General features: G+C 39.0%; 1 protein-coding gene across 2 annotated transcripts in view; it reads right to left on the bottom strand.

Moving 5' to 3' along the window:
• The window catches only part of CRTC3 (CREB regulated transcription coactivator 3), a 193276-nt gene that overhangs the window by 67944 nt on the left and 112492 nt on the right, over positions 1-12840 (bottom strand). For both annotated transcript variants that reach the window (XM_068275320.1, XM_068275322.1), the window contains exon 4: positions 7841-7902. In XM_068275320.1, coding sequence (XP_068131421.1) covers positions 7841-7902 — 62 coding nt within the window. The remainder of the gene's footprint in view (positions 1-7840; positions 7903-12840) is intronic.

Here is a 12840-nt window from a genome sequence, read left to right as displayed (position 1 = left end):
GGAGAACATACAAACTCCTTGGAGAGGTTGACCTGGGTGAGATTCGAACCGGGGACCCAGCGCTGCAAGGTGAGAGCGCTAACCACTATGCTACCGTGCTGCCCAAAGCTATAGACCCTAAATAAGCATGCAGATCAAATGTCTGTTTCCGGTAGGTAATTTAGATCCTACTGATCAGAAAGATCTGCAGGGCTGCCAGGCAACTGGTATTGTATAAAAGATAGTAAATATGTCAGTCTCCATAGATCTTACACCCCAGGTTCCTTTAAGCTGAAAAACACGAAAGATCTGGAAATAAACAGTAAAAAAAAGTAATTGAAAATCTGTATATGTGATCAGCCAAAGCATATACAATTAAATGTTTGAGTAAAAATAGGACTTCTAGCGATTTATGCACTTAGGAGTACCTTAGCTTGGGGTGGCGCTTGACTGGCAAAAGAAAAAAAAAAAAAACACCACAACAACTGTAAACCACTGCTTTATGGGAGCTAGTTTTCAGCTACCTAGAAGCCTCCACACATCAGAAATGATTGTAAAACTGCCACAGACTAGAAGATACCAGGAGAAGAAAACAGAAGTTTTGGATAGTGCACAGGTAACGGAGAAAGCCAAAGATGTGACAGAAAACTACTTAAGTGTTTTATGCTAGCAGGAGAATGGAGAGAGGAAGCAAGAAATGTACAAGGCAGCCTTCTCTATTCTGATCTCAGGCAGCATGAAACTTTCAAGAACTGCACCCAGTCATCCAGTTTTGTTTGTTAATAAAAACAACCGTAAGCTGCCAAAACCTCACCACAAACACCTCTCTGGCATAAATCAGCACATAGAGTCCAAGTCTACAGAACAGTTTTGATTCACTATGAGAAAACTAGAACTTCATCCAAAAACAAAATGCATATTTGACCCAAGGTCTACACAGATGTCTAAACTTCAGATGCAACACAACAAACATCTGGAGACAAGAAAAAACACAAGCTGAAAACAAATGTCTGCCCATAGATTGTACATGCAAATAATTATCTTATTGTTAGATTATAGAAGCTAAATTATCATGAAGATAAAATCAATGCTTACTACAGTACAAAAGATTTAAAAGCGTGTTTGTGCGAATTAAATTCACAAGGGAAAAGAAAAAAAAAGTAGGAGTACAGAAACAGAATACGCAAAAATCACAAATATAAACAAGTAAAGACATTTTCAAGAACAACTTTATTGATAAGAAAATACACATAGACGATCCTGTACTTCAAAATATGCACAGCCCTGCAAAATGGGTTACAAACCTTCTCCAATTTGAATGTTTAGATGTGTAAAGTAAATCTAGAGGGATTGACCAAACTGATCGATTTCAGTCAGAAATCGATCTATCATGATCAGGAATAGTTTGCTGCATCAAATTCTAGCAGATTCAATCAAATTATTAAATTGGCCGGATATCTATGTAAAATTAAAAAAGGAAATAGTTTGAGCACCATGTATTGTAGTTACGCCACTGGCTCCAATTACATTCTAATGAATTCTTTGCTAATAATCTCTTCCCAAGCACAGCTTCAAAACTTCTCAACGACTGCTCCCATTCCCAAACAAACTCTGCTACCTATCAAAACATCTTAGAAATCTAGTTTAAATTTCTCTTCCTATTGTAAACCATTTCTACCCTCCCTCCTAGTTGGCAAACCTGATTTGGCATAGCTTGTACTAGCATATGCTGGTTTGTCAATTGCTCTCCCAATTGATTAATCTGCACTGCATAATGCATAATCAGCACTGCATAATGTTAGAACAACAACAACAAAAATTAACAACAACCATATCCACTATGATAAAGGTAATAGTTTAATCAATTCTATTGGATGCTGACCCAGCTCTGTTGGTCAGCATCCAATAGAATTGATTAAACTATTAACTTTATCATAGTGGATATGGTTGTTGCCAGGCATTTGTTGCCAGGTATTTGAACTAGGAGTCAGGCATATCTTATGTATTCCTCAGCTATAACATCAGTAAAGATCATGCTGTCAGAGCCGCGTACTGGAGACTATCACCTTGAGGGCCCATTCACACTTGTAAACGCAAAAACACTACCGCTTAGCACTAGCGTTTTGCGCAGGTGATTTTACCGCTTTTGTCGTGGTAAACTCACTGTACAAATTCACGTTTTTGCTCTTCAATTGTGGCAAAATGCTGCATGCAATGCATTTGCGATTGCCGCTAATAGCAAAACACCTGCGATTAGCGGCAATCACTGCCATATAGTTACACTTGCGCTAGCGCTTTAAAAAGTGCTGGCGCTTCGCAATTAGTGGTAAACGGCCGCTAATGGCCCTAGTGTGAATGGGCCCTAAAGGTCAACTGAAGTAAGAATAATATGGAGGGTGACATATTTATTCCTTTTTAAACAAAACCAGTTGCCTGGCAGCACTGCTGGTTTATTTGGCTGCAGTAGAGCCTGAATAACAGCATAAACAAGCATGCAGCCGCATGCTTGTTCAGGGTCTATGGCTAAAAGTCTTATGCTGGGAATACACGTTTCGTTTTTGCCTTCGTTTAAACCTTCGTTTCGATTGTGCCTTTTGTCCTTTTCGATCCCGAAATAATCGACCGTACGGTTAATATCACCACCCACGGTTTCGTTTTTTTTTCCGATTCTAATGGTTTCGTTTTTCCAATGATCGAAGGCTGAAAAGAAACGAAACGTAGTACAGGGACGGACGGCATAAACGAATATATAATTGATCTGAACAGCCATCAAGCCTACCAATGGTTCGATTAGATGGATAAAGAGAGATAATATCAAACATGTTCGATCACTAGTCGTTCGTTTTTGGGGTCTATTAATCGAAACTATAATGAGATTATGACTATTTTCACATACGTTTTCAACACTCGATTCGTTTACCGGAGGCAGAGGGTCAGCAGGACAGCCAGGCAACTGGTATTGCTTATAAGGAAATAAATATGGCAACCTTTATATCCCTCTTACTACAGTTGTCCTTTAAGTTCTACAAGCACAAACAAAATTATCAGATAGAATATCCTCAGAGTATAAAGGATAAGTAGACGCAGGTAGGTAAGAACACCTATTCTTCCCACTGTCCCACCTTAGAGAATATAATCAGAAGTACTAGTTACCGCACCCTCGTTCACCAATTAATTATATTATTATAATAATAAACCATTGAGACTGGCTCCCTGTGGTCTACTCAGAGCCTGCTGTTTACAACCTCTTGGACAGTATGGCCCTTATTCAATTTACTTTTTCTACTAGGTTATCTCACAGGAGATTATTTTTTATCTTCTGTTTAAAATACTTTTTTAGCACTCTATAATTGAATAAGTTCCAAAAATTACTGTCAAAATTATTCTGAATATTTTCTAGCTTGCGCCTTAAAAGGCATTTTACACAAGTTATGAAAATATGTCCAAAGAAAAAAAATAGGCGAAAAAGTGAACTGAATAACGGCCTATGTTCTATGTTTGAGGAGATGTAAACCTGGTCCCTGGAAAACCTAACAGTATTTATGGAAAAGACAGCGATATTCCGCCTTCATTGTTCACAAATGATGCAGTAGAGAGGGAAGGCACTAGAGCCCATAAAATGAATCTGAACTGAGAGGGATACGAAGGATGGCATATTTATTGCCAATTGCCTGGTTGTCCTGCTGATCCTCTGCCTCTAATGCACTAAGTACACACCATACAATTTCCTGTTAGAGTTACCTGCCAGATCGATTTTTTCCAACATGTCCGATATGAATTTTAATTGATTTTGTGTTTTTCCGATTTTTAATGTTTTTTTAATCGACTTTCATAGAAATGACCGAAAAATCGATAAAAAAAATGATCGAAATTCAGATCAGACATGTTGGAAATAATCGATCTGGCAGGTAAATCTAACAGAAAATTGTATGGTGTGTACCTAGCATAATACTTCTATCGAAGTAAAAGTCTTATCTAGTAAGACTAAAGTCTTACTAGATTAACTGCATGCCTGTTTCAGGTGTGTGGTTCAGACACTACCGCAGCCAAAGGGATCAGCAGGACTGCCAGGCAACTGGTATTTTTTAGAAGGAAATCCCTCTAACTTCAGGTTCCCTTTTAGCGAAGACTGATTCTTTTGGAGTTATGGGCACAAAGATAGGTGTACCGACATGCACATGGACACACTGATTTAAAATACACTTAAAAAGTTCTGGTATGCATTTATTAAAACGACTAGCAAAACAAAAGGTAAGTAAAATGGGTTTAGTGGAAATCTCTTCCAAGAATGAAACAATTAAAACTGTGCTTTTGCATTTCATGGTTGACACAACCCAGCGGACCATTTAACTCCTTTTTATTGCAGAAAGCAATAAAAACAGACATGAAAAGGGTAGCACTGGATAATATGTACACAGTTTTAATTTTACATTTTTACTAGATTTTTGTTTTTGAAAGATGGGAGCCTTACTCAGGGTCCCTTCTACAGGCACAATATACAATGTGCACATAATGTAGTGTAGAACAACTTTAGGAGCCATTTCAAATGGGTGACTCAGTTGCTAGCAACTAGTCGCTAATCAGAGCAAGTACCTGGCAACTCTATTACAATGCATTGAGGTTGCTGTGACTAGTCACTAGCAACGGTGTTACTTGGTCCTTTGCCTTCTACTGAAGTGATTATTGCAACTCTGTTTAAGTGCGCCATGTTTCACCACCAGTTCCAGTATGTAACAGCATACACATTTTCTTAAAGCGGAATATAACCCTGCATTTCAACTTTGCTCTAAAACATTATTTACAGTATATTATAGGCAACCAGCATTTTTTTTTTTTTACTAGACCAGCATTGGAAGGGTTACACAGAGCTTTAAAGTTCCTGGAGAGATACGCAGACGCATCCAAAGCTTACATAGATACATTTTGTTTACATAAATGTATCTAAGTGTGTAATGTGGCTCACTCTCTCTGACTGAGAAGGAGCTGGAGGACAGCCAAAGAGTGTGTAACATTTATCACTTGTTACATTCTATTTAGTTAAATGTATCTATCTGAACTGCATATCTCTCCACGAAACTTTAAACCTCTGTGTTTAACCCTTCCAATGCTGGTCTAGTAAAAAAAAAAAAATGCTGGTTGCATACAATATGCTGTAAATAATGTTTTAGAGCAAAGTTGAAATGCAGGGTTATATTCCGCTTTAAGCATTATCAACTCCTTCTTCTGTGGGGAAACTACACACTCGTTGACGTGAAAAGGGGCAACTAATGCCTTACCTGCCAGAACAGCACGTACCCAAGTAGTAATAGGACACTACGGTGGTAGAGTTAAATTGGACAATTGAACAGAGGCCAAACTATGACTAGCTGTTCCTTAAACTGAAATCTAAGCTTTGGCAAATTTCACACAGTTTTCCTGCTTCGAGCTCAAGTAGTAATATGCAAGCAGGACCAGTTTCATATTTCAGGTGCTGACGTAATATCAGTCTCTGTGGAGGCTTCCAGCCTCACAGTTTACAACAGGTTCTCCACTCCGAATTCAGCGATGGGGACATGAGAAAAAAGAACTGTACTGGACACTGGCTAGGCATCTATAAAACTAACGGCTTAAGCTGCATCTCCCCAGAATTTTTTCGGAGGTTACTCCTAAGAAATGTTAGTTACCTGGCTGTAATTCTAGTCATCTGGCTGTTGTGCTTTCTAAGTAACAGGACCCTGACTGATATCAGTATACATATCAGGAGAGTAGAAGAAAGTCAAAACGTATTTATGCACTTGCTTCAGAAAAGCCATTGATAAAAGGCTATAGCATTTGTAGAAGCAAGTTAAGATGGTAACCCACATAGTGGTTTTAATGACAAGTATACTTTAAAGCCTACAACCAGAGAAAACCAAATCATCTAAAGCAGGCAGTATTGATAATGTAACGTGTTCACATTGTAATTCATCAGCAAGAGTGTACCATATTTTCTCCAAAAAAATGTGGGGAAGAAAAAGTCTCTGCGTCTTAAACTTAGAATACCGAGAGTCCCTAACTTATAAACACCTGCCGATAGGGATCACCGCGATGTCAGGAACCTCCTGTACTGTCCTAGTTTGTCTCCCCCGTATCCTCCTCCTTCTCCTCTCCCTGGGTAATTAACGGAAGCTTTGCGGGTGTCTCACCTGATCTGCGGGCGCCTGCAGCGATCAGCATCCTCTTCTCTCCCCCTACATTGTTCCACTAAAAGTCAAGCGCCCTCAGATCAGGTAAGACACACACGCACTGCTAATTACTCTTCATGGGGGGGAGAAGAGGACGACATAGAGACAACAAGGACACAAGCGGACAAACAAGAACACCGGAACAAAAAGGGGCACAGACGACATGCGAGGGACAACAGATAACAGGAGGACTAAAGAGGACACAATAGAGGCTTGGAGGACACAAAGACAACACAGGACGACACAAGAGGTACAAGGGGACATCATTGGGGGAGAACATTCACAAGACGCCCCTGCACCATGGACGCCTCAGGTTAAGTATATATATTTTTTTTGTCCTCTAAACCTAGGTGCAGCTCATTGTCAGGAGGGTCTTATAGTCCGAAAAATACAGTAAATACAGTATATAGACAGCATTTGTCTGCATTTCCTGCAAGTCTAAATGGTCCCATACTAGAAGCACAACCTTTTTGCTTACTGATTGAGTTTGGATGAGAGGAGGGTATATGAAAATTATGCAAGAATACAGCCTCAATCTACAGCACAATATCAACTCCTAATGCACTTTCCTCTGCTGCCTGAAGAACTAGGGCACAACACAGGAAATATGTAAAGCTGCAGCCTGGGCAGAGACAGGTAAGCAGCTTCATTTACATTTTTCTTACACTCTCTACTCCTCCAAGTTTGTTTTTTGGTCCCTGAAAGTGTGAGGATAGAACATGCTGCCAGCATGAGAAACCTGATTTGGACTTGCCGATCAAATAGTAGAAACACAAGGAAAAGCTGACTACATGACATTTGCTGACAGAATAATAACTCCAGCACAGGTTTACATTATATACAGAAATACTGTCTACTGAAGGTTTTAAGTTTTTACCCGGAGATTGGCTTCAGTTAGTAGTAGCTGGTTTCTAGACTTCAGATTGTAGGAGTATGATAAGAAAATTTCACACCGATTCTCAGTTTATGATTTTGGGATCACTGCACTGCATGTTGATCTGTTTTTTTGAACTGCCGCTCGCACTGTTCCCTGCTGCATAAGAACATTACACACATGCACTAACTGATCTGACTCACCTGCCACAGTCCAGCTATAGCCAAGGTGCACATAAATGGAAACACAGTAATAACTTTGTAGAAGTAACACATTTAGATCAATTATATATATATATATATATATATATATATATATATATATATATATATATATATATATATATATATATATATATATATATATATATATATATATATATATATATATATATATATATATATATATATATATATATATATATATACACACACATACACATATACACATATACACACATATATATATATATATATATATATATATATATATATATATATATATATATATATATATATATATATATATATATACACACACATACACATATACACATATACACACATATATACATATATATACATATATATATATATACATATATATATATATATATATATATATATATATATATATATATATATATATATATATATATATATATATATATATATATATATATATATATATATGTATACACACACATATACATACATATATACATACATACACACACACACTAGATAGAAAAACTATGTAGTAACTTTAGACTTGTCATTCTTACCTTCTCCAGCTATTATCAGGTGGTGGGGAGAGATAAACAGATCCATACGGAGAGCTTTCACAGTGATTTGCAGTTAAGGAAAATCCACATAAAAGAGCACATAATTATGTAACAGCAATTGAGTTCACCGATTTCTGGTTTGATTGGCATCCTGTACCAGGCCTCAAGCACTGTCCAGACTGCTTCTGAAGTACAACAAGAGTCGAGCCTGGGACAGGAACCCTAAGCATTACTCAGTGGGAGCTAATCTTTCATTGCTCTCTGTAACTAAATCTGGGCTAAGCACCACAGCAGAACAAAAGCAAGAATTGTAGTGACTTGGGAAATACAAACGGAGAGTTCAGAATGATTTTCAGCAATTAAGCCAAACAATAAACATGTCACTTAAAATTTAACTCGTGAAAACTCTTCACAAAATTGTGAATACTTGTAGTCTCTTCTGCAATAGCTACACCACTGCCAGCCTTATCAAATGTAATAGATATTTACAAACTACATTTCCCATTTCTGGACATCTGGCGCCATGTGGCCTACTTAATTGGACTATAACCTTGTAACATTAGAGCCAAGGAAATGGGAAAGACCTTGGTTCGTTTATCGCTCCCAGAGAGTTACAGCGTTGTCCCTGCCTGGCTTGAAGAAAACCATTATGACGGCCACAAAGCAGAGTACGGCAACGTGTTTGCTACATTGGAGATGGGACAAAGAGAAGAAAAAAAAAACACGGACAAAAAAACAAACAAAAACACAAGCAAGTAAATACTTTTAGCTTTATGAAATTGCAATGCTTATCTCTAATGTTTCGCTTAAAGAGAACCTGTACTGAGTAAAAATATTTAAAATAAACACATGAGGTAACTTCAAATGAACATTGCATAGTTACCTTACCATCAGTTCCTCTCAGAAGCTCACCATTTTCTTCTGACAACAATCCCTTCCAGTTCTGACAATATTTTGTCAGATCTGAAATATATCAGTTGCCGTCAGTAAAATATCAGTTGCTGTCAGTTATAGCTGAGAAGAAAACAGATGTACCAGGTAATGTCCATGTTTCCCTATGGCTCAAGTGGGCGTTGTTACAGTTTAACTGTGTGCTGACCAGAAAGCTGTTATGGGTAATGACCATTTTCAAAATGGAGGACGGAAAATTCCCTTGATCACAGTGAACAAACAGGATGCAGGACAGGAGAAAGACACTGAGGAGTAGACTACATGGAAGGTAAGTATGACTTGTGTATGCTTATTTTGACTTAATTTTCAGTTCAGGTTTTCTTTAAAGTGGACCTGAACTCTTGCACTGAAGGAAAACAGAAATGCACCCTGTATGTATTTCGAGAGTTTAATCTGTCTAATTCCCCCTCATTGGTAACTAAGCAAAATTTGATCCTTCAGCTGTGTCAGCTGGCTGCCATGGCAGAGAGCAAATTAGTAGACACAGGATGTTATCAATAGGTCAGCTTCCATGAAAGGAGGAAGTAAACACTGCAGCTTTATTGCAGGATTTGCATCAGATGTAACCAAAAAATGTTTTTCTTTAAAGGTCATTATGCTGCTTATCTTTTAGCGCAAAGAGGAAGTTCTGAGTTCAGGTCCACTTTATGATACACTAGCAATGGTAAAAATATGACTGCTGTCCATTACAAAGTAGCTGTATTGCTGCTCTAATGGCTTTATTACCGAAGTGAGCCAGTGTCTTGGAACAATCACTCTTTATTTTATTTGAAAGCTCAGGAGGCCAATATACTTTAAAGCACATTAAAAACCAAATACATTTTTGAATTAGCTTTCCCCAACAAGCAACTAATTTCCCTCAATCCAAACATTTTATTCACCAGGTACCCTCCTCCACCTCAGACCAGCAGTCATTTACAGTGCAACAGGGATGGTCAATGAGGCAGCTTGAAAATGGACCAATCGGATTTGCATACAAAATCTGCATTATCCAGCATCAACTCAGAGCCATTTGCATCTCATTGACCATCTCTAGTGAAAGGCACACACACACACACACACACACACACACACACACACACACACACACACACACACACACACACACACACACACACACACACACACACACACACACACACACACACACACACACACACACACACACACACACACACACACACACACACACACACACACACACACACACACACACACACACACACACACACACACACACACACACCATAGTCTTTGGAAAATGAAAGATCACAGACCAATTTTACCCCCTTGCATGTAGTATGAGAGCCATACCTACACAGTCTATTCTATGGAGCTGAACTCCCCATCAGACAGAAATCTTTGCAAGATGCTGCACACACTGATGCTGTACACATGCAACAGATCAGTATCTGCAAAAGATCTGTTACTGCAAAAGATCCGTTCCTGCAAAATGCATTCATAGTCTGTTATCTGCAGATCCTCATACACACCTTGTTTAACAGACATTCATCTGCAGATCAGACAATCATCTGCAGATCTGAAGATCTGTCCTGGTGGATCTGATCTGCAGATGAATGTCTGTTAAACAAGGTGTGTATGAGGATCTGCAGATAGACTATGAATGCATTTTGCAGGAACAGATCTTTTGAATGTGTACAGCATCTTTGTGTGCAGCATCCTGCAAAGATTGCATCTGATGGGGAGTTCAGCTTAATAGAATAGACTGTGTAGAGTAGGGCTCTTATACTATATGGAAGGGGGTAAAATTGGTCTGTGATCTTTCATTTTCTAAAGACTATGGTCTGATGTGTGTATGCACCCTTACATTACCAAGTTAAAGTTTTGCTTGAGTGTCCCTTTAAATGCGACTGTCAAAACTGGTGGCAAACTAGCAGTGCAGTGCCATTAGGAAAATATTTACTACATCAGTATTGAGCAATAACATTTAATGATTTTATTTGCAGCAGATGCTTCACTTACAAAAAAAAGCCAGAGCACAATTGTCTGTTTTCATGTGCGTTTTCTGTATAGGAAAACTGAGAACCAATGTTAATCAATGGGCTAGTTCACACTGCATGCGCTTCTCTAAGCATCAGAGATTTGAAAAAATGCTTGTTCATGTAAACCTATGTGTGATTTTTGTAAAAATAAATACATCAAAACAAATATTACATTAATTGGAGCTTTTCAAATCAATGCCCCTTGCTTAGAAAAGCGCCTTCAGTGTGAACCAGCCTTAAAGAGAACCAGAGATGTTGAGGGGGAAAAGCTTTTATACATACCTGGGGCTTCCTCCAGCCCCATAAGCTTGGATCGCTCCCACGCCGCCGTCCTCCGCTGCCTGTATCCGCCAGTACCGGGTCCCGTACTTTCGACCAGTCGGATTAAGCACGCGGACAATTTTCCGCATCACAGGGGCTCCCTCCATATCCTTACGCATGCGGCTCCATACTACGCAGGCGCATGCGTAAGGGTATGGAGCCGCATATTGACGGGACCCGGTATCGGAGATAGAGGAAGCGGAGGATAGCGGCGTGGGAGCGATCCAGGCTTATGGGGCTGGAGGAAGCCCTAGGTATATATAAAAGCTTTTCCTATTTTTAGGTTTCCTTTCTCTCTGGTTCCCTTTAAAGAGAACCCGAGGTGGGGTTCTGACAATGATATCCGCATACAGAGGCTGGGTCTGCCTATACAGCCCAGCCTCTGTTGCCATCCACATCCCCCCCTAAGTTCCCCCTGCGCTCTGCTATGCCCTAGCAGCAGACTGACAGTGCAGAGGTAAACACAGCCCGCTGCGACAGCGCGGCTGTGATTTATGGGGGATAGCAGAGCGCACGGGGGCTTAAGGGGGATGTGGATAGCAACAGAGGCTGGGCAGTATAGGCAGACCCAGCCTCTGTAAGCGGATAGCATTGTCAGAACCCCACCTCGGGTTCTCATTGTGTTTTTCACATGTACAAAACAAAAAAACATTTTCCTATGAATTAAATTAATTGTTGTGAACAAAATAAACACTATTTCAACATATAAACACACATGGTGTGCAGAAAAGTGCACACTGAAAACTGACAGACAAGTGTGCTCCCAGCCTTTAAGTGAAAGAAAACACCTACTGTATGTTTTTCTTAACCACCTCCCAACCGCCTCACGCTGATGGGCATGTGGTGCCGCCAGGACCACTTAACGCGCACATGTTCCCTGCTAGAAGACAGAGCGGGGATCCATAATCAGCCTGCCAGCTGCAATCGGAGCTGGCACGCTGTAGTGAAAACAAAAACAAATATCCATATCGATTAACCACTTCACCACTGAGGGGTTTTACCCCCTGAGCACCAGAGCAATTTTCACCTTTCAGCGCTCCTTCCATTCATTCCCCTATAACTTGATCATTACTTATCGCAATGAAATGAACTATATCTTGTTTTTTCCGCCACCAATTAGGCTTTCTTTAGGTGGGACATTATGCCAAGAATTATTTTTTTCTAAATGTGTTTTAATGGGAAAATAGGAAAAATGTGGGGAAAAAAATAATTATTTTTCAGTTTTCGGCCATTATAGTTTTTAAATAATGCATGCTACTGTAATTAAAACCCATGAAATGTATTTGCCCTTTTGTCCCGGTTATAAAACCATTTAAATTATGTCCCTATCACAATGTTTGGCGCCAATATTTTATTCGGAAATAAAGGTGCATTTTTTTCATTTTTGCGTCCATCCCTAATTACAAGCCCATAGTTTATAAAGTAACAGTGTTATACCCTCTTGACATAAATATTTAAAAAGTTCAGTCCCTAAGGTAACTATTTATGTATTTTTTTTTAATTGTAAATTTTTTTAATTTTTTTTAATTACAAAAAAAAAAAAAAAAATGGGGAGTGTGGGAGGTAATGAGTTAATTTTATGTGTAAAAGTCATTTATTTGTATGTGAAAAATGTGTAGGGTGTAGTTTACTATTTGGCCACAAGATGGCCACAGTAACTTTTTGTTTTAAAGCGACCTCCAAGCTTCCTTCCGGAAGCTTGGAGGAAGTATAAGGAGGCTGGAC

Source organism: Hyperolius riggenbachi, chromosome 3, assembly GCF_040937935.1.
Source record: "Hyperolius riggenbachi isolate aHypRig1 chromosome 3, aHypRig1.pri, whole genome shotgun sequence".
NCBI lineage: Eukaryota > Metazoa > Chordata > Amphibia > Anura > Hyperoliidae > Hyperolius > Hyperolius riggenbachi.
Note: the sequence above shows the minus strand (reverse complement) of the source record. Positions and strands in the feature narration are given on the sequence as shown.